Here is a 22617-nt window from a genome sequence, read left to right on the forward strand (position 1 = left end):
ATGGAGAAAGGTGATCTCTTTCTCTCAGCTGTCTCATTTTATACACAAACATCTCTGCTAACATAACCCAGTCATTGCCATTGTGTGGAACCCATTAGTCTCAGTCAAGTCAGTGTTCTGTTGCTCTTTGTTGCTGTCAGTCTGCTGCAGCATTTAATATTTCACAGCGTTTAAGATTTAAGCGTCTGGTATACTGTGCTACACAGGCCTAACAAAAACCAAGATTCCAAACCAAAGGGAGGGAAAATGTTCAGTTCAACGGGCACTGCAAATGGTGTAGGGAACGAGTGAATAACAGGGGTTCACTTCATGAAAACTTCCCATCAGTCATTACGTCTCGCTGGAGCGTGAACAAAATGGAGCTTGAAGAAGAATTTATTTATTTATCATTATTATCGAGGATGACATCATATTAAAAGGAGACAACAATTTAACTTTGAATTTAATCAGGAAATTCTTAGTGTTATATAGGCTAGTAACTGGTAAAAAAAAAAATCTTTGTACATCTTTAATCAATTATTATTATGATTAATCAATAATTTATTTACAATTTATACACATTTCAATATTATGTTATATAATGGTATCAGTTTTAAATATTTAATGGTTTTAATGTTATTAAATATTCAATATGTCCGTAGTGTGAAATTTTCATGGCAGCAGCGACAGGTATCTGAAGGGCTTATGTTACCATGGTAATGCACGGAAGAAGTGACGTCATCGCTGGTGACTTCTTGCAGGATGTTCCGAATGGTGGAGTTTTGTGGAGGGAAGTTCACTTCACCGACATTCCCTGCAAACGGAGCCGGGAGTAGGGAGCACCCTTTGAAGTACACTTCGGAATGGAACGCAGGCAGACTTAACATTGCTGAGCACCCTGTGTAGTGTACTTCGTAGGGTACTTCAGGCCGATTGGAACGCACCTTCAAAAACATTTTACGAGATTCAAAGAACCGAGTTACTAAAATGGTCCAAACCTCCCATTGTCCAGCTCTCTCCGCTGTTTCACTGGAGTCAGGGTGAGGGTAGGCCAAACACATCTGGAAAGGGGAACATACTTTTACACACAACCCTGACAGTGAGCCACTAAGGGGGTTTCCGTGCTCCGACAGCTTGATAATCACCTTCACACTGTTCGGCCGTCAGGGACTCAGAGCCCCGGGACACTCCCTGTTACCGAACACTCGAGCACCGTGGGAGGATCCGTTATTTCCCCTTACTGAGGTTAACAGAGATAAATAGAGTTAAATAGAGATAAAGTAGAATATTAAGCTGAAGGTTATTCGAGGATCTAAACTTTCTATCAGTGGGGTTATCAGAGTTTACCAGAGTTAAAATTGAATCAGTAAATAAGAGAGTGTTAGTGTAGAGTTGTTCTGTATGAGACTTTAGACTGAGAGATGTGTCACTGTAGTGCAGTTATTTTCCTCACATTTTATCTTCATCTTTCATCAGCAGGTGAGTTCTGTAATGTTTACTCTCTTTATTATATTTATTTACTCTATGATGTTAATGTTTACTCTCTTTATTATATTTATTTACTCTATAATGTTAATGTTTACTCTCTTTATTATATTCATTTACTCTATAATGTTTACTCTCTTTATTATATTTATTTACTCTATAATGTTAATGTTTACTCTCTTTATTATATTTATTTACTCTATGATGTTAATGTTTATTCTCTTTATTATATTTATTTACTCTATGATGTTAATGTTTACTCTCTTTATTATATTGATTTACTCTGTGATGTTAATGTTTACTCTCTTTATTATATTTATTTACTCTATAATGTTAATGTTTACTCTCTTTATTATACTTATTTACTCTATGATGTTAATGTTTACTCTCTTTATTATATTTATTTACTCTATAATGTTAATGTTTACTCTCTTTATTATATTTATTTACTCTATGATGTTAATGTTTACTCTCTTTATTATATCTATTTACTCTATAATGTTAATGTTTACTCTCTTTATTATATTCATTTACTCTATAATGTTTACTCTCTTTATTATATTTATTTACTCTATGATGTTAATGTTTACTCTCTTTATTATATTTATTTACTCTATAATGTTAATGTTTACTCTCTTTATTATATTTATTTACTCTATGATGTTAATGTTTACTCTCTTTATTATATTTATTTACTCTATAATGTTAATGTTTACTCTCTTTATTATATTTATTTACTCTATAATGTTAACGTTTACTCTCTTTATTATATTTATTTACTCTATGATGTTAACGTTTACTCTCTTTATTATACTTATTAACTCTATGATGTTAATGTTTACTCTCTTTATTATATTTATTTACTCTATAATGTTAATGTTTACTCTCTTTATTATATTTATTTACTCTATGATGTTAATGTTTACTCTCTTTATTATATTTATTTACTCTATGATGTTAATGTTTACTCTCTTTATTATATTTATTTACTCTATGATGTTAATGTTTACTCTCTTTATTATATTTATTTACTCTATAATGTTTACTCTCTTCATTATATTTATTTACTCTATAATGTTAATGTTTACTCTCTTTATTATATTTATTTACTCTATAATGTTAATGTTTACTCTCTTTATTATATTCATTTACTCTATAATGTTTACTCTCTTCATTATATTTATTTACTCTATAATGTTAATGTTTACTCTCTTTATTATATTTATTTACTCTATAATGTTAATGTTTACTCTCTTTATTATATTCATTTACTCTATAATGTTTACTCTCTTTATTATATTTATTTACTCTATAATGTTAATGTTTACTCTCTTTATTATATTTATTTACTCTATGATGTTAATGTTTACTCTCTTTATTATATTTATTTACTCTATAATGTTTACTCTCTTTATTATATTTATTTACTCTATAATGTTAATGTTTACTCTCTTTATTATATTTATTTACTCTATAATGTTTACTCTCTTCATTATATTTATTTACTCTATAATGTTAATGTTTACTCTCTTTATTATATTCATTTACTCTATAATGTTTACTCTCTTTATTATATTTATTTACTCTATAATGTTAATGTTTACTCTCTTTATTATATTTATTTACTCTATGATGTTAATGTTTACTCTCTTTATTATATTTATTTACTCTATAATGTTAATGTTTACTCTCTTTATTATATTTATTTACTCGATGATGTTAATGTTTACTCTCTTTATTATATTTATTTACTCTATAATGTTAATGTTTACTCTCTTTATTATACTTATTTACTCTATGATGTTAATGTTTACTCTCTTTATTATATTTATTTACTCTATAATGTTAATGTTTACTCTCTTTATTATATTTATTTACTCTATGATGTTAATGTTTACTCTCTTTATTATATCTATTTACTCTATAATGTTAATGTTTACTCTCTTTATTATATTCATTTACTCTATAATGTTTACTCTCTTTATTATATTTATTTACTCTATGATGTTAATGTTTACTCTCTTTATTATATTTATTTACTCTATAATGTTAATGTTTACTCTCTTTATTATATTTATTTACTCTATAATGTTAATGTTTACTCTCTTTATTATATTTATTTACTCTATGATGTTAATGTTTACTCTATTTATTATATTTATTTACTCTATGATGTTAATGTTTACTCTCTTTATTATATTTATTTACTCTATAATGTTAATGTTTACTCTCTTTATTATATTTATTTACTCTATAATGTTAATGTTTACTCTCTTTATTATATTTATTTACTTTATGATGTTAATGTTTACTCTCTTTATTATACTTATTAACTCTATGATGTTAATGTTTACTCTCTTTATTATATTTATTTACTCTATGATGTTAATGTTTACTCTCTTTATTATATTTATTTACTCTATGATGTTAATGTTTACTCTCTTTATTATATTTATTTACTCTATGATGTTAATGTTTACTCTCTTTATTATATTTATTTACTCTATAATGTTAATGTTTACTCTCTTTATTATATTTATTTACTCTATAATGTTAATGTTTACTCTCTTTATTATATTTATTTACTCTATGATGTTAATGTTTACTCTATTTATTATATTTATTTACTCTATGATGTTAATGTTTACTCTCTTTATTATATTTATTTACTCTATAATGTTAATGTTTACTCTCTTTATTATATTTATTTACTCTATAATGTTAATGTTTACTCTCTTTATTATATTTATTTACTTTATGATGTTAATGTTTACTCTCTTTATTATACTTATTAACTCTATGATGTTAATGTTTACTCTCTTTATTATATTTATTTACTCTATGATGTTAATGTTTACTCTCTTTATTATATTTATTTACTCTATGATGTTAATGTTTACTCTCTTTATTATATTTATTTACTCTATGATGTTAATGTTTACTCTCTTTATTATATTTATTTACTCTATAATGTTAATGTTTACTCTCTTTATTATATTTATTTACTCTCCCTCTTGCTGTAATCTGATATTTCCAGTTGTAGGAAGCTCTGGGAGTGACAGCAGACTTTGGATTTTAATCCTCATAGTTCAGGAGAAACAACAGAGGGAAAAAAACATTCTTAAATTTGTCTAAGTTTCAATTCCTTTATTTGGATCTAATGTGCTGTTATCCCAAGAGAGTGTTTTATATTGAACTGCTTTTTTTATTGTACAAAAATAACAGTGTGTGTGTGTGTGTGTGTGTGTGTGTGTGTGTGTGTGTGTGTGTGTGTGTGCATTCCTGTGTGTACTGTATGTGTGTGTTATAGAGAGAGAGTTGAGTTTCTAGCATTGTGTTAATGTGTGTGTTTACACATTTACAGTGACACACTCTCTGCAGTACTTCTACACTGCAGTTACTCCAGGAAAAAATGTCCCAGAATTCACTGTTGTGTGTCTGGTGGATGGACAGGAGTTTGAGTACTACGACAGTGACCTTAGGAACGCGACCCCAAAGACAGAGTGGATACTGAAGATCACTGTTGATGAACCAGATTACTGGAACAGACACACAGAACTTTATCACTTTTGGCAGAAGAATTTCAAAACCGGTCTGAATATGGTAATGAAGGACTTTAATCACACTACAGGTAAAACACACACACACACACACACACACACACACACACACACACACACACACACACACACACTGTGCAAATAATAATTCATTTTATAGACTTGACAACTAAAGGTACTTTTTGATTTGTCCGTCTGTACGCTCCTACTCTCACCCACCCTACTTACATTATAAACTGTAGGATAGAAACGTTTCATTTCAGAATTACAACTCTGGAGAGAGCAGCTGCTTGTCAAAACTAATATTCTAAACTAGTCAAAGAAGCACTTTCAGCAAGAACACACATCCAATAACGTTACATCATCTTAACCACTGTCTCTGCAGTAATCACTTCTATATCCTTATGAATTCCACAATATGAAAGCTCCATGTAGGGCATCAGGGAACTGCTCTGGGTTCTGATTCATAGCTCTTTCTTGATCCATATCTCTTGTATTTAATTTCAGAATTACAAGCGCCCTCCTGCCACTGGGACCCTGGGTAATTAGTCCATGCCCAACCCCCTGTCGGTACTATGATGCCCTTATGGGCAATAAAATTATTTGCAGTCAGGACAGAGAAAATTACAATATTTGCATCAGGTTTAATCATACACTAAACAGTGTATCACTATTCATAAGAACAGTATATATAAGGGGATCGAGGAAACCTGGGCCATGCAGAAACAGATGAAAAAGAGGAAATAACTAAACATTATATTATAAACTGTAGGATAGAAACGTCTACCAAAGTGGATCAGCCACTTGTCCTGAGGGTGAGCGAGAGTGAGATTTAAAGATTCAAACTTCAAAAATGTATTTAAAAAATGAAAAGGTTTAGAATCTAGTCAGATTCTGAAACCGATAAAAGGAAAATACACACATTTAACTGTGCAGTCAAAAATAAAGTGACACTAGGCATAAAAACTACTGAAAAACTAAGAAAGCAGAAAGCAAAGTTGATAATAATAATAATAATAATACAGTGGAACCTCGGATTACGAGTAACACGATTTACGAGTGTTCCGCAAGACGAGAAAGATTTTTAATAAATTTTGACTAAAAAAACGAGCATCGTCTGGGTTTACGAGCACAGTATCATGTGTGTGTGTGTAAAACATATTTTATTTTGTGTTTGTAAGCACATGTGTATACAGCGTGCGTGTAATGTTTATTATAACACACGTGTGTGCATGTGTCTCTCTTGCCCTTAGTGTGTTTGTGTGTGTGTGTATGTGTGTGTGTGTGTGTGTGTGTGTGTGAAGCAAAGAGGGGGTGCTTCACACACACAAAAACACACACACACTGAAGGCAAGAGAGAGAGAAACTCTGTTTGAACCAGCACAGTGTCAAATTACGCGCACACACTCTTTGCTCTACACAGAAACACTGCTCTGTCGTGATTCTTTTAAAAGGTAAAGTGCAGATTAATTTATTTGTTTTACTTTATCGCAGTGATTCTGTTAGTTTGTTCTTACACAAGTGTTATTAGCGATGTTCCTTGCTAATTTTTTCCGACAAAACAATCTTTCCATTAATGTCTGTGTGTGTGTGTGACTAGCTTCACACAGACATACACACACACACACACACACACACGCACAGCGCCTGCACGCATAAACAGCAACACTTATCTGTCGGGACTTATTTGTCCTTTTTTTAATGGTAAAGTGCAGGTTAATTTGTTTTATTTTTACTTTATATTTTGTATTATTTGTATTATTTTTATGTATTTATTTTTTGGGGCTGTAGAACGAATAATTTAAGTTTTAATAATTTCTTATGGGTTTTCGAGGGTTTTGGAATACGAGCCCGCTTCTGTAACGAACTACAGATGTGGCCATTAAGACTGCGTGTGTTTTCCCGCGAGATGCCGCAATTTAGCGTGCAGCTAAAAAGGTTGCCGTAAGCAACATTCGGGAATTTAAATAAATGTGTTGTGCTTCACTGAATATCCACCAGATGGCGCATGGAAGGACTTTATTTAAACGCCGGACCAAGTACTGTACAACGAAGAACTGTGTATAATTACTTAGTCTAAAACAATATTGTTTCCAATGCTGAAGCAAACATGAATTTTTTATGATGAATGTGTGTATATGTGCTTCATATTATTTTCATAATGATGAAATGAGATGCCCAAATTCGTGCTTTAAAAGTTTCTTATATAGTTTTTGTAATGCCTTAACAGGGACAAAATAATGAAAGACATGCCAATGCCTCAGTTTACATGGTGTTGAAATTAATTTAATTTCCTATCTGATAGTGTTAACTATGCGAATGTCCTGATTCGTGAATATGCCAACATATCTTATTTAAAACGTAAAAATGTGTCGACATCATCAGAAGACATGAATGAACAATATATATATATATATATATATATATATATATATATATATATATATATATATACTGAACAAAAATATAAATGCAACACTTTTGTTTTTGCTCCCATTTTTTATGAGATGAACTCAAAGATCTGAAACATTTTCTACATAAACAAAATAACCATATCTCTCAAATATTGTTCACAAATCTGTCAAAATCCGTTACGATGAAGAACTGGAGTCAAGTCGAGACCCCAATGAGGACGACGAGCATGCAGATGAGCTTCCCTGAGACTGTTTCTGACAGTTTGTGCAGAAATCCTTTGGTTATGCACTCCGATTGTTTCAGCAGCTGTCTGAGTGGCTGGTCTCAGACGATCATGGAGGTGAACATGCTGAATGTGGAGGACCTGGGCTGGTGTGGTTACACGTCGTCTGCGGTTGTGAGGCTGGTTGGATGTACTGCCAAATCCTCTGAAACACCTTTAGAGACGGCTTATGGTGGAGAAATGAACATTCAATTCACGAGCAACAGCTCTGGTGGACATTCCTGCTGTCAGCATGCCAATTGCACGCTCCCTCAAAACTTGCGACATCTGTGGCATTGTGCTGTGTGATTCAACTGAACCTTTCAAAGTGGCCTTTTACAGGTGGCCAGTCTAAGGCCAGTCTAATCATTATTATTATTATTATTATTATTATTATTAATGTCTTGAGACTGTATCTGACAGGTCTCTATTTTGGCATTATGGTTTTGCTGAAAAGGCATATTTGATATGAAATATCAGACTAAATACTGACATGTTTACAGCCTACAAGTGACTCCGAGGTTCATCATTCTAAATATGTCCAAGATAACAAGGGAAACACATCCTGTTGGCTAGAGTTCGTCAGGGGATTAAAAAACACTAACTGTCCTTTTTGGCCTTTACTGCGCTCTGTAGAATCTCAGTGGTCCGCGCATAACCCTTCGCGGGCGAGCCTTCTCCTAAATGCGCGTTCCCTGTGCCATTTTCACGGGGGTGGGGCTAAAAAAAACGCATCCTGATGGGGGAACCAACTTCGACACAGCACCGGCACAGTGTCTAATTACGCTCGCTCACGCACACACACACACACACACACTGTGATGAGGAAGAAAATAGATTTTTAACCTCTGTATAAAAAAATTTCTTTTGCCCTACTCGCGCGCACACACGTGTTATAAGAAACAGTACACGCGCTGTACACCCGCGCTTCCGAACACAAAATAAAATATGTTTTACACACACACAGGATCACAGTGTTATAGTAAACAGTACACGCATGCACAGATGTTGCTTATACCAAGAAGAGACGAGCACTAAGAACCAGCAGGGGAGACGATTCCGCAGCGCAGGAGAGGGAAAAAAGTTGGCTCATTTGTGATCACGTGCCGCTTGGCGTCAAATCAAGAAGCGCATGCATGATACATGATACTCGGAGCTCGTTAATTTTATTAAAAATCTTTGGTTGTCTTGCGGGACACTCGTAAACCGCGTTACTCGTAATACGAGGTTCCACGGTATTGACAAAAGTTATGTGATTAATTTAACTGTCATGGTGCATTTACTTCACAATCTTTAATTTTGATTGTAATTTTATTTATTTCCATATTTATAGTTTTTTCACGGTGGCTATTTGATGTTTGTGAAGTTGACTGTCCTAACTTTTGAGAAAATAATATTAAAATTTGAAAGCATCGAAGGCATCAGTTGAAAAGTGATTTTTCTGTTCAGGAAAAAATATTCAGGAGCCGTTAAATGTGGCTCTCATCTGTGTGTAAATGATGAAATTAGGTGTGTTTTATAATAAGTGACAAATTATCATGTCTCTCTGCCTAAACATGCAGCTCAGCTCAACCTCATCACACTTGTATGTGTGGGTGTGTGTCCGTGTGTGTGTGTGTGTGTGTGTGTGTGTGTGTGTGTGTGTGTGTGTCTACAGGAGTTCACACAGGACAGTGGATGCTCGGCTGTGAGCTGGATGATGATGGCACCACTAGAGGACACATGCAGTTAGGATATGATGGAGAAGATTTCCTAATTTTTTATTTAAAAACTAAATCCTGGATTCCAGCCAAATCTGGAGCTGTGATCAGTGATCAGTTTTGGGATTATATTAATGGTTTGACTACTGAGGGCCGGAAGAACTATGTGAGCATCACCTGTATCCAGAGGATAAAACAGTACGTGTCTTATGGCAAAGAAACTCTGGAGAGGAAAGGTGAAGTCTGTGACCTGGTACTGTAACACACACAAATGTACATTAATACTGAACACAATACTAACACATTCCTTCACTGCAACACACACACACACACACACACACACACTCCTCAATTCTGTACAGCTCTTAAACCGCACCTTATGCACACTTCTGTCCTGTGTCAGTCATCACTGAAATTTAACATTTTATAAAATACATTTAGAAATTAAATATGTCATTTTATAATGTAATGTACACACACACACACACACACACACACACAAAGAATGCCACTGGAAAGTTTTCAGACCCTTTAAAGTTTTTTTATATTTTATCTTCCACACTCAAGTCAAGTAGGCTTTATTGTCACTTCAACCATATACAGTTAAGTACAAAGTAAAACGAAACAACGTTCCTTCACGGCCAAGGTGCTACATGACAATATAAATTAACAACATAAATTAACAAAAGACTAGCTAACTTTGAGATCTAATTAGCTGGATAGCTGGGAACTATCTAATTTTTTATACAAAAGAGACAACATAAAGTGCACGCGCAAATGTGACAAAGTAAAACAATAAAGTTAAAACAATAAAGACTGAAAATTATGTTATCACTTTAGAAGCTTCTCATTATTTGAGTCAATTGTGTGTGTATATGTATATCAGACACAGTGCCAGTGTTGGGGGACGTTACATTTTAAAGTAACTAATTACATTACAAAATTACTATCTTTAAAAAGTAATCAGTTACATTACAGTGTTACTTTCTAATAAAGTACTTTCGAGTATTCGAGTACTTTTCCATTGTAGAAAATGAAAACTCCTTTGTGATTTCTCATGCATGTTGTTTTAGTCAAGACCTTTATAATTATTCTATCGTCATCATAATAATAATCTGTTACCTACTAATACCCCTATCTCACCCACGCGGCTTCGCGCGGTGGCTGTAAGTACGGTTCATCATGATTCACCGCCAGTTTTTGCACTGTGATTAGGTTTCCATCTTTCTGTGCGTCGATCCTCATATAGTCAAACCGCATAGGTGAGATAGGGGTATAACAGCAGGAATAACAGAGGGGGCGGGTTATCGGGGGCGGGGCTTGTAGGATGACTTTCTCACACACACTACCTAGTTGGGAATCACTGTTGTCTGGCTCGAGGATTACATATATTGTCTAAATAACAGATTACATTTTTGAAAAAGTAACTGGGTACTGGGTTACATAAAAAAAAGTAATCCAAGTACTCTAACGTGCTACTTTGTAACGCGTTACACCCAACGCTGCTCAGCGCCTCTTGGTTTGACAAATCAAAAGAAATCAGCCAAGACCTCAGGGAAAAATTGTCGACCTCCACAAGTCTGGTTCATCCATGGGGGCAATTCGCAAATGACTGATAGTACCACCTTCATCTGTACAAACAGTACTACACAAGTTGTCACTAGGATGTGAGGAAAGAAATAAACGCTGGAATAAATCTTTCTCCCTTCAATTGTTTCACATCCTTAAAATAAAGTATTGATTCTAACTGACCAAAGACAGTTAATGATTACTAGGATTAAATGTTAGAAATTGTAAAAAGCTTAGTTTAAATGTGTTTAGTCTATGTAACTTCTTGTTTCAACTGTATATACAATTGTTTTTGCATGTGACCTAAACAGTCTTTTACTTTAAGAATGTCTACTTTTAGTTAGGGGGAAACCAGTGGTTTAATATTGATGTGTGTGTGTCTCTGCAGCTGGTCCTGAGGTGTTAGTGTTCCAGAGACACTCGTCTCCTTCTCTAGAGGTGGTGTGTCACGCTACAGGTTTCTTCCCCAAACCACTAAACATCACCTGGCAGAAGGACGGAGAGGACGTGCATGAGGACGTGGAGCTCAGAGAGACGTTACCCAACCAGGATGGAAGCTTCCAGAAGAGAATCATTCTGAAAGTCCCAGCTGAGGAGATGCAGAAACACAACTACACCTGCGTGGTTCAGCACAGCAGCTTGGAGAAGGAGTTAGTGCGAGAAGTACCAAAAGGTTTAACAGGTGAAGCACTGATTGCTATCATCACTGCTGTAGTCGCGGCTCTCGTCGCTCTCGTCGCCGTTGTTGCTGGAATTGTGGTCTGGAAGAAGAAGAACTCTGGTGAGAGAATACACACCTTCACCTTCAACCAGTTTATTTCTGCTGAACTGAGAGGGAGATGAGGACCACAGCACACTGTGATTGGACTAAAGCAATGAGTTTATGGTGTTCAATCACCAAACAACACTTTTAAAGTGTATTTATTATGTCCTATTTGTATAGACAGCTATGTTAGAAAAGCTATTACTGACTTGACCTTGTTATGACCTTGGCATTATTATTTGTTTAAGGTCAAAAGCTAATCCGTTTATTTGTTTTTAACAGTGGAAATTCGTTTCGAAGTTCCAATTGAACAGTGTCACAATTTTTCTATTCATGTCCCTATACACCAGGAAAATGGACTTGAATTGAAGCAGTCAAGTTAAGGAGTTTATCAAAAAAAAAATTGCATTATCCAAAATTAATTGGAGAAACTAACATACAGGTGCATCTCAGTAAATTAGAACATCATTGAATGTCAATTCATTTAAGCAATTTAGTTTAAGAGGTGAAACTCATATATAGATTCAATGCACACAGAATGAAATATTTTAAGTGTTTATTTTTTTTTTTTTTTGTTGGTTATGGCAGCTACTGAAAAAACAAAATTCAGTATCTCAGAAAATTAGAATAATATGAAAAAGTTCAATATTGGAGACTCATGGTGTCACACTCTAATCTGCTAATTAACTCAAAACACCTGTAAAGGTTTCCTGAGCCGTTAAATGGTCTCTCTGACCAACAGATCCCTGTAAAGTGTGTAATGAATATTTACTGTACTGTACTGTTACTGTGTAATATGTGTGTGTTATAAACTGTTTTATAACCTCCAGCTTCCAACAAGTGAGAGAGAACCGTGTCAAGATGAATGTGATCCAATACTGGTTGAATTTCATGGTTTTATTAAAGAAAGTTTATTTCTAATTTTCTGGAAGTTCTTTGAGGTAATCATTCAACCTTATTCAGTGTTTTATTTAATGAGATACAAACCTGGAGACAACACATGGATCTGTCCTCCATGCTATAATGAAGCTGATATTAAAATCAGGGTTAATAACTTGGAGAGAGATGTTTTTTTTCTCAGTATAGTATGGTGACACTTTATTGGCCATGATAAAACCCATTACATAAACATAGTTTCCCAGCAGCAGTTTGAGTAATCTGGGCTATTTTGGCCAAATTATGCAGCTGCATCTGTTTCAAAAGCAACAGCATATTTTAAAGCAAAAAGAAGTATTACCAGTGCGATCCATGTGGTTTTTAGAAGGGATTGATTTTTAAGGTTAAAAAATCACATTTGGTTACAATGTACAAACGTAAATTGTAAACAAACTTTCCCTCGATAGTGATACACTGTTTACAATATTTAAAATACAAACATCTTTTTACAAGGTTTCCAAGTAAATCTTAGACAACTAGTTACTTGTAAAAATAACAAACAACAAACTGTTAGTTGTGTTAACAGTAATAAAAACACTGCACCACTGGTTTTGGAAAGTTTTGGTTTCAATAAAATCTCCTTTTACTTCCATTTTAGAGCTTATACACAAACAGTACTGAAGTCCAGCTTGTGTTCGAGGCTCTCTCCACTGTTTTCATTGGGGTAGGAGTGTGGGTGAGCCAATCACATCTGGCAGGGGGAACATACTTGAACACAAGACCTCATGTAACCGCTGAGGGGGTTTCCGCACCACAACAGGAGTTGCGTCCGCTAAAGGCCTCAGAGCTCCGAGAAACTGCCTGCATCGGAACGCTGGGGCAGCTGGGGGATATTTGGGGATCTGATCTAGTTTCTATCATTGAGAAGTTCAAAAAAGTTAACCAAGTGTAAGATTAAATCAGTAAATAAGAAAAAAGTGTTATTATAGAGAGTCGTACTGTATGAGAGTTTAGACTGAGAGATGGAGCGCTGCGGTGCAGTTATGAAAGCTTTGATGTTCCTCACATTTTCTTTTCATCTTTCATCAGCAGGTGAGTTCTGTAATGTTTACTTTCTTTATTATATTTATTTACTCTTTACTATTAATGTTTACCCTCTTTTTTATATATATATGTATATATTCTCTATAATGTTAAAGTTTAATGCTCAGACCATAATAAGGGGAGATCTGACAGAGTTACAAATATATAATATATTAAATAAATCTAAAACTATTACTCTGTTATTATTATTATTATTATTAATATTATTACAGAGTAATAGTTTTATATAGAATGTATTATGTGTTTGTAACTTTGCCAGATCTTCCCTTATCACAGCCTTGGTGTTAAACATTAATATTAACATAAGTGACGCCAGACTTTAGACTTTAGTCCCTAAAGTGTGTTCAGGAGGGGGACACTATACAGTATACTTTTCTTAAGTGAAATAATGTTTTATTACATATTATTTTACATTATATTATATATTAATATAGTTGTATTAAAGTTTTAACTTCTTCATACAGATTTATTTTGCTGAAGTTCCACAGAAGAGTCTTTTAAAATTCAATGTATTGCTTTTTCCTTTATATATAATTACAGTCACACACACTCTGCAGTACCTCTACACTGCAGTTACACCAGGAATAAACGTCCCAGAATTCACTGTTGTGGGTCTAATGGATGGACAGGAGTTTGAGTACTACGACAGTGACCTCAGGAACGCGACCCCAAAGACAGAGTGGATACAGAAGATCAATAGCACAGATTACTGGACCAGACACACACAGATTTATCAGGTGTTTCAGAAGAGCATTAAAACTGGTCTGAATATTGTGATGAAGAATTTTAATCATACTACAGGTAAAAACACACAAACTGAACATTTAAAACTTTATTCTGACATCAATCCTGATAGCTGTAATATTAAACATTTTGCCTTCACTATGAAAGAAAATGAAACAAGAAGAACAGAGATAAACTGACCAATTATACAACTTAAATCTAATTTCAATGTGAATATGTGAGCGATGAGGAAAGAAATCAAGAGTACACTGTAGTGTTGTTTGAATGGAGAGTGTAGAAGGAGACGAAGCACAGCAGAACCTCATCCCATTCATGTGTGTGTGTGTGCGTGTGTGTGCATGTGCAGGAGTTCACACACTACAGTGGATGTACGGCTGTGAGCTCGATGATGACGGAACCACTAGAGGATACATGGAGATAGGATATGATGGAGAAGATTTCCTCCATCTGGATCTAGAAACTAAAACCTGGATTCCAGCCAAACCTGGAGTTGTGATCAGTGAACAGTTTCAGGAATATATTAATAGTTTGACTTCCGGTGGACAGAAGAGCTATGTGAGCACCTCATGTATCAAAAGGATAAACGAGTATGTGTCTTATGGCAGAGAGACTCTGGAGAAGAAAGGTGAGGTTTGTGGTGGTGAGGACTTGCCACTGTAACACACACACACACACACACACACACATACTGCACACACTAACACATTTTTAACATACTCTGACACTCAAGTTTAGACACACCTTCTTCCTCAGTGTTTTTTCTTATTTTTATTTATTTTTATAATTTTCAACATTGTACATTAAAACATATGGAATTATACAGTAAACAAAAAAGTGTTAAGCAACCCAGAAAATGGTTTTAGTTTTAGATTGTCCAAAGTAGCTACAATTAACGTTGATGACAGCTTGGCACACTTAAGGCATTCTCTTATCAGATTCATGAGGTTGTCACCTGGAATGCTTTTCAGTTCACAGGTGTGCCATGACATTTCTTGCATTTTTAACCTGTAGACCATCAGTTGTCTTGTGCAGGGGAAGGGATAGGGACCGCCCTATTAGCACTACTAGAACCACTGTACAAATCCACATTGTCACGGGTTCATCAGTGACATGTGCGCCAAAATCTTTTTTCACTTCACACTCACTCCTGGGAGCTCACTTGATAGGCAGCCTCCCCTTCTGCAGGTGTGTTAAGGGGCGGGGCCATTAAATCTAACACGGCTGGCAGCAAATAAACATCAATAGACCCTGGGCATGCTTCACTCTTTCAAAGGAGGGGTTGCTCGCCAGATGAGTGCCTACAGTACATGCCAGCTGGGCAGTGCCACCGGACCTGCATGTGCACATCCTTGATCTTTTCCTCCTTTTCTTTCCTCTCTCCCTCCCTCCTTAAAATCCCTTCTTTTTCCATGTTCTTAACAAAATTACCATTTTTCTGTAAGACCTTATGTCGTGTATGTGTGTCTGAGCACCTTCAGAACTGCCTTAATTTGTGGCATAGATTCAACAAGGTGCTGGAAATATTTCTTAGAGTTGTTGCTCCATATTGACATAAGAGCATCACGCAGTTGCTGCAGATTTGTTGGCTGCACATCCCTGATGCAAGTCTCCAGTTCCAACACATCCCAAAGGTGCTCCATTGGATTGAGATCTGGTGACTGTGGAGGCCGTTTGAGTACAGTGATCTCATTGTCATGTCCACGAAACCAGTTTAGGATTATTTCAGCTTTACATGGTGCATAATCCTGTGGTCATGAAGGGATGCACACGGTAAGGAACAATACCCTGGTAGGCTGTCACATTTAAACCATGCCTAATCGGTACTTCTTCTTTGTCTTTTGGCTGTTCCGTTTTAGGGCTCACAAAAGCAAATCATTTGCCTTCATCTAACCCTATCCTCTGCATCCTCTTCTCTCACATCAACTAACTTCATGTCCTCCCATTCATAAATCTCCTCTTTGGTCTTCCTCTAGATCTCCTGCCTGGCAGTTCCAACCTCAGCATCCTTCTACCAATATATTCACAATCTATACTCTGCCCAAAGTGTGGCAAGAAAATCTCCCCACAACATTACACCAGCAGCAGCCTGAACTGCTGATACAAAACAGGATAGATCCATGTTTTCAAGTCGTTTAGGCCAAATTCTGACCCTACCATCCGAATGTTGTGGCAGAAATCAAAACTGATTACACCAAGTAAATTTTTTCCAATTTTTCTATTGTCCAATTTAATTGTAGCCATAGTCTCCTGTTCTGCTGTCATCTGCTACAAGGTTAGATGTGCATTCATTAGGTACTCCATAGTATCACTAGGTACTACAGATGCTCTTCAGCATACATCAGTTGTAATAGAGTTATTTGAGTTACTGTTGCCTTTCTATCAGCTCGAACCAGTATGGTCATTCTCCACTGACCCCTGGCATCAACAAGCCATTTTTGCCCAAAGAACTGCTGCTCACTGGAGAATTTTACTTTTTCAGACCACTGTCTGTAAACCCTATCAGTGGTAGTGTGTGAAAATCCCAGTAAATTAGCAGTTTCAAACATATTGTAAACTGCCTGGCACCAACTACCATACCATGTTTAAAGTAATTTAAATCACCTTTCTTCCCCATTTTGATATTCAGTTTGAACCTCAGCAGATCGTCTTGAACAGCATAGAATTGCTGGCATGTTGGCTGATTAGATATTTGCATTAACAACCAGTTGATCAGGTGTACCTAATTAAGTGGTCGCTGAGGGTATATACTGTACATAAGATATAATTTAATTTGAATGTAGGGAACATCTCTGGCTGTCTAAATTGTTTTGCATATAAAATCAGTTTTCAGTTTTTTTTCAGGGTTTTAATATTAATGTCTGTTTCTGTGTGTCTCTGCAGTTGTTCCTGATGTGTCGGTGTTTCATAAACACTCTCCTTCTTCAGAGGTGGTGTGTCACGCTACAGGTTTCTTCCCCAAAGCAGTCATGATCACCTGGCAGAAGGAGGTAGAGGAGATGCAGGAGGACGTGGAGCTCAGAGAGACGTTACCCAACCAGGATGGAAGCTTCCAGAGGAGAAGCATTCTGAAAGTTCCAGCTGAGGAGCTGCAGAAACACAACTACACCTGCATGGTTCAGCACAGCAGCTTGGAGAAGGAGTTAGTGCGAGAAGTACCAAAAGGTCCTAATAAACTAGAGCTGTAGAGAGTGAAAACTGATTTCTTGCTGCAGCAGATAATAAAGACTCTGTGCTGATTTAACAGGTGAAGCACCGATTGCTGTCATCACTGCTGTAGTCAAGGCGCTCATCGCTCTCGTCACCGTCGTTGCTTGAATTGTGGTCTGGAAGAAAAAGAACTCTGGTAAGAGGAAAACTGTTTTTCAGAGAACAGATTTACACTTTCTAACTCCTAAAAGGGGATTTGATAAAATCAAATGATCAGTGTAGACCTTCAGCTTTAATTCAAGGTCTTTAAATAAAACATCACACTAATCCTTTTACCAAGTCATTTCTAGTTTTAATGGTTTAAATAAAATTGCATAGAATTGTAGAATTATGAATATAACCATTGTTTTTAACACTAGGATCCAAAGTTGGAGTCTATTGCAGTCAGTGATATCTGAAGTCTGAGGCCCATGGACATCACCAGATCTTGAGTTTCCTCCTTGAACCCCTTTGCTTTTCTTTACTGCAGTCCCCTTTAGTTGCTGTGTGTGTGTGTGTGTGTGTGTGTGTGTGTGTGTGTGTGTGTATGCTTAGTTGGGTTGAGGTCAGGTGATTGACTCAGCCCTTTAAGAACATTCCAGTTCTTTACCTTGTGGTTATAATTAGTGTAGATGATGTGGAGGCTCTGCTATACAGGTTCCTGTGAATAAGGTGTTTCTGTTGAATGTTACTGTGTAATATGTTATATGATACAGTCAAGTCCATAAAATGTGGAATAAAGACATTTTTTAGCATTTGTCATCTGTACACAAGCTCACTAAATTTAAAATGAATCACTCAAGATGTGGGTGAAGTCAAGACTTTCAACTTTAATTCCGGGGGGTTGACAAAAGTGTGACATTAACCATTTAGGAATTCCATCCATTTTTGTACACACACACACACACACACACACACACACCTTTTGTCTTTTGTGATAAGACTCATCAATAATAAAAAGCCTTTGCAGTCAATGACTGCCTGAAGTTTGGAACCCATAGACATGACCAAATACTGGGTTTCCTTCCTCAGGATGCTTTGCCAGGTTTTTACTACAGCTGCCTTTAGCTGCTGCTTGTTTCTTGGTCTTTTAGCCTTCAGGCTTGTCTATGGTAAGTAAAAAGTATGCTCTATTGGGTTGAGATCAGGTAAATGACTTGGCCAATGAACAATATACTATGTCTTTGCCTTGAGAAGCTCATCTATCTGCAGTATGAAGCAGGGTCAGTTTTGCAGTATTTGGCTGAATCTGGGCAGAGAGGATGGCCCTTTACACTTCAGATACACTTCAGATTTTACCCTGCTACTTTTGTTTATTACTGCCTGGTTCAATTTGCAGCCATACAAACTTATGCCACAACACTGCCTTCCCCATGTTTAACAGACGATGTGGCATGCTTTAGATCATGAGTATACTTTTCTCTTCTCATCATCCTCGTCTAAGTTAATTTTGATTATGTCAGTCCAAAGAATCTGAAATTTTTTTCTGGCAAATTCTAATCTGTCCTTTCTGTTCTAAAGCGCTACGAGTTGTTTGAAGCTTTTGTGAAGGATCGTCTTGGGTTACTTTGCTGTAACCCTGTTTCCTGAAAAGGCAGGAACGAGATGCTGCGTGAAAACGCTATGGGAACATCTTTTTGTGTCGCCGGTTGTGAAGCATGTATGTATCAAACACGCCAAATTTTGGCTTATATAACCTCGGTCAGGTGACGTCATCTGATGAGACGCACCTGCAGGTTATAAATAGGAGTAAACCGGAAACATTCCTCAGATCGATTTTGTCTGAAGGGACGTCCGGTCACGCAGGCACTGCAAGTGTCTGGACCCCAAGGTTGTGTAGCGTGTGTGCACAAAGGCCAAAGAGGTCTCAGAACTATCTTTGGGAGGCTGACTTGAGGACCTGTGAGCCCGGAGTAGCATGAACATCCAGACTATAAAATCTAACAAGTATGTGCGGAAAGGGCGATCCCCCTGGTTGAATTCCTAGAGGCGAAGTGAGCCCACGCGCCTCATAGGAGAGGGCAATAGCATCTCTCACCCAGTGTGACAAGGTCTGTGTAGTGGCGGCCGCCCCCCGGTTGCGGCCCCCATAGTATATAAAAAGCTGCCCTGACTTACGCCACTGGCTGGTGCGGTGGACGTAAATCTGGAGAGCATGTACTGGACAAGTGAAGTCTCTCCTGCTCCAGAGCTGTAAAAGTCGGAGGACAGAAAGCTTCAAGAACAACAGGGTGCATCGTTGAGAATGGAACTTTCGGAAGATAGTTCGGGTGAGGATTCAAAATGGCCTTGACTAGCCCAGGGGCAAAGTCTAGGCAGGATGGGGAGACTGACAAGGCGTGCAGATCTCCAATTCTCTTCAGAGAGGTAATGGCCATAGAAAAACCATCTTAAGGGTCAGAAACCTGAGGCGCTGACTAGTGGTTCGAAAGGGGTGTCAATTAGACCTTCGAGCACGATAGATAAGTCCCACGATAGGACAGTGGCTCTAGTGGGTGGCCTCAATCGTTTAGCTCCACGAATGAAACGGACAACTAAAGGGTGCTTTCCCACAGAAACCCCATCAATCAGAACGTGGCAGGCTAAAATAGTCGCTATACATACAAGCCCGAGCACAACTTTTCCTGCAGAAACTCCAGCACTGAAACAATTCGGCAGTGGACTGGGTCTACATGTTTTGTCATGCACCAACTTTCAAATACATTCCATCTGAGGGCATAAGCTCTTCTAGTGGAGGGAGCCCTAGCACTTAGAATAGTGTCAATTATGCTGGCTGGAAGACCAGCTTGACGTAGTTGGTCCCGTTCAGCAGCCAAACGTGAAGGTTCCAAAGCTCGGGCCAGGCATGAAATATTGTCCACTGCGCCTGAGACGTAAGAATCACTCACGGTGAGCCGTCGAGGAAAGATATTAGATCTAAGAACCACACTCTGGTCGGCCAATGGGGCACTATCAGTAAGAGGCGCAAACCCTGTTGACGACCCTCGCCAAGACCCCCGGGAGCAGAGCTATCAGAAAAAAATGCATAAAGGCGTAATCTGAGCCACGTACAGGCCAAGGCGTCCAGACCCAGGGGAGCTGGAAGAGTCAGAGAGTAGTAAAGGGGACATTTGCTGTTTCTTGCGTGGCAAAGAGGTCCACTTTTGCTACCTGAAATCTGCTACCCAGCTTTTGACACCATTGATAATGGTATGCTTCTTCACAGATTAGAAAATGTAGGAGGAATTAAGGGTACAGCCCTCTCCTGGCTCAGATTCTATTCGACCGATTTTTATCAGTATGTAGACTTAAATGGTGATTATTCTGCATGCTCTCTAGTGGAGTTTGGTGTTCCACAGGGTTCAGTTTTAGGCCCACTGCTTTATTCCCTTTACATGCTTCCTCTGGGCAACATAATCCGTAAACATGGTATTAGTTTTCATTGTTATGCTGATGATACACAGTTATATGTCTCAGCAAAACCAGTAAGAAAAACCAGCTTACTAAAGTTGAGCAATGTGTGCAGGATATAAGAAATTGGATGCTAATTAACTTCCTTTTGCTTAATCCTGACAAGACAAAAGTTCTAGTCATAGGACCGCATACAGCTAGAAGTAAGTTTTAGATCACACTGTAACTTTAGGTGGCCTTTCTGTTCCATCAAGTGCAATAGTAAAAGACTCCGGTGTGATTATATATTCCTGCCTTTTATTTGAAGCTTATGTAGATAATATTACCAGGATAGCATTCTTTCACCTCAAAAATATTGCCAAGATAAGAAATATATTGTCGCTAAACGATGCAGTAACAAGGGAACAGGACACCTGGTCATGAACAAGACACACCTGGTCACTTGGATGACTGACTGCTTGTCGTCCTATTATTTGTACCATTAATTATGAGTCCCCTCAAAAATGATGCCACACTTTTTTCAAACCTCTTGAATTAAAGCTGAAAGTCTCGACTTTACTCACGTCATGTTTAATTTCAAATTTAATGTGGTGTACAGAGGCCAAATGCCTTATTCCCAAATTTATGGACTTGACTGTATATGTCTGTTCTGTCTGTTCCTTATATTTTAAAACCCACCAGCTTTCACTAGAACTAATTTAAATGTACATATTTTGGCCATTTTACTTTCTTTAGACTGTATCCAGTGATTTTTTTTCTTGTGCGTCTGGCGCATTTCACACACAAATTAGTGAAAAAAACGCACTCTTTTCATTTATGTCCATCCTCTGTGACACATTCTTAAAAGGACTAAAGTACAGCTGGCAGTAACACAACGTAAACAGCTCTCTTATCTTCCGAGTTTGTTGTGCTGACTAAAAACCACCAGACCGTGACTTTCTAGCCCATGGGAGAACTGAGGCTGTGTTTCGTTCCACAGTGTACTTCAAAAGGTGCTCCCTACTGCCTGCTCCGTGTGCAGGGTATGTCAGCGCAGACATCATCACTACATCACTACTGTGGAAATTTTACAGTACAGAAATTAAATATTCAATATTTATTGAAACATAAAAATCACACCATTATAAACTGTAACTGTGTGTTAAATTTATGAGATTAATTTACAAGAATTACAGTGTCAAGAAGAAGTATGGAATATCATTGTTTTCTGCATTAATCTGTCATAAAATGTGATTTGATCTTCATCTAAGGCCAGAGTATTGACTAATATAATGTTCCTAAAATAATAACACAAAAAATTCTGATCTTTCATGTCTTTATTGAGAACAACCACAAAAATCTCATAGTGCTAGAGGAAAAAGTATGTAAATCCTTGAGTAAATGACCTCAAAAAAGCTAATTGGAGTCAGGTGTTAGCATACTTGAAGTCTAATTCCAAATTAATTTGGAGGTGTGGAATAGAGCTACTTTAACTGAGTTTGCTCCACACAGGAAAAATACACTGTATTCACTGTACACTGTATGTGAGCCAGGCCTTGCCAAAAAGAGCTTTCCTCGCTGGAGTGAGTGCTCACAGTCTCCTTG

General features: G+C 36.7%; 2 protein-coding genes across 2 annotated transcripts; both read left to right on the plus strand.

Moving 5' to 3' along the window:
- Positions 1 to 12902, plus strand: LOC128509723 (BOLA class I histocompatibility antigen, alpha chain BL3-7-like). The gene is made up of 4 exons (XM_053481559.1): positions 1 to 10; positions 4829 to 5095; positions 9359 to 9637; positions 11359 to 12902. The coding sequence occupies exons 1-4, from the start codon at positions 1 to 3 to the stop codon at positions 11811 to 11813; spliced, it is 1011 nt and encodes a 336-aa protein (XP_053337534.1). The 3' UTR covers positions 11814 to 12902.
- A 474-nt stretch (positions 12903 to 13376) lies between these two features.
- LOC128509191 (BOLA class I histocompatibility antigen, alpha chain BL3-7-like) lies at positions 13377 to 19618 on the plus strand. The gene is made up of 6 exons (XM_053480816.1): positions 13377 to 13701; positions 14254 to 14514; positions 14804 to 15082; positions 17338 to 17619; positions 17702 to 17800; positions 18024 to 19618. Exons 1-5 carry the CDS (start codon positions 13632 to 13634, stop codon positions 17770 to 17772), a joined length of 963 nt encoding a protein of 320 aa, XP_053336791.1. The 5' UTR covers positions 13377 to 13631; the 3' UTR covers positions 17773 to 17800; positions 18024 to 19618.
- Positions 19619 to 22617: the final 2999 nt, after the last annotated feature.

The sequence above is a fragment of the Clarias gariepinus genome, chromosome 21, assembly GCF_024256425.1.
Source record: "Clarias gariepinus isolate MV-2021 ecotype Netherlands chromosome 21, CGAR_prim_01v2, whole genome shotgun sequence".
Lineage (NCBI taxonomy): Eukaryota > Metazoa > Chordata > Actinopteri > Siluriformes > Clariidae > Clarias > Clarias gariepinus.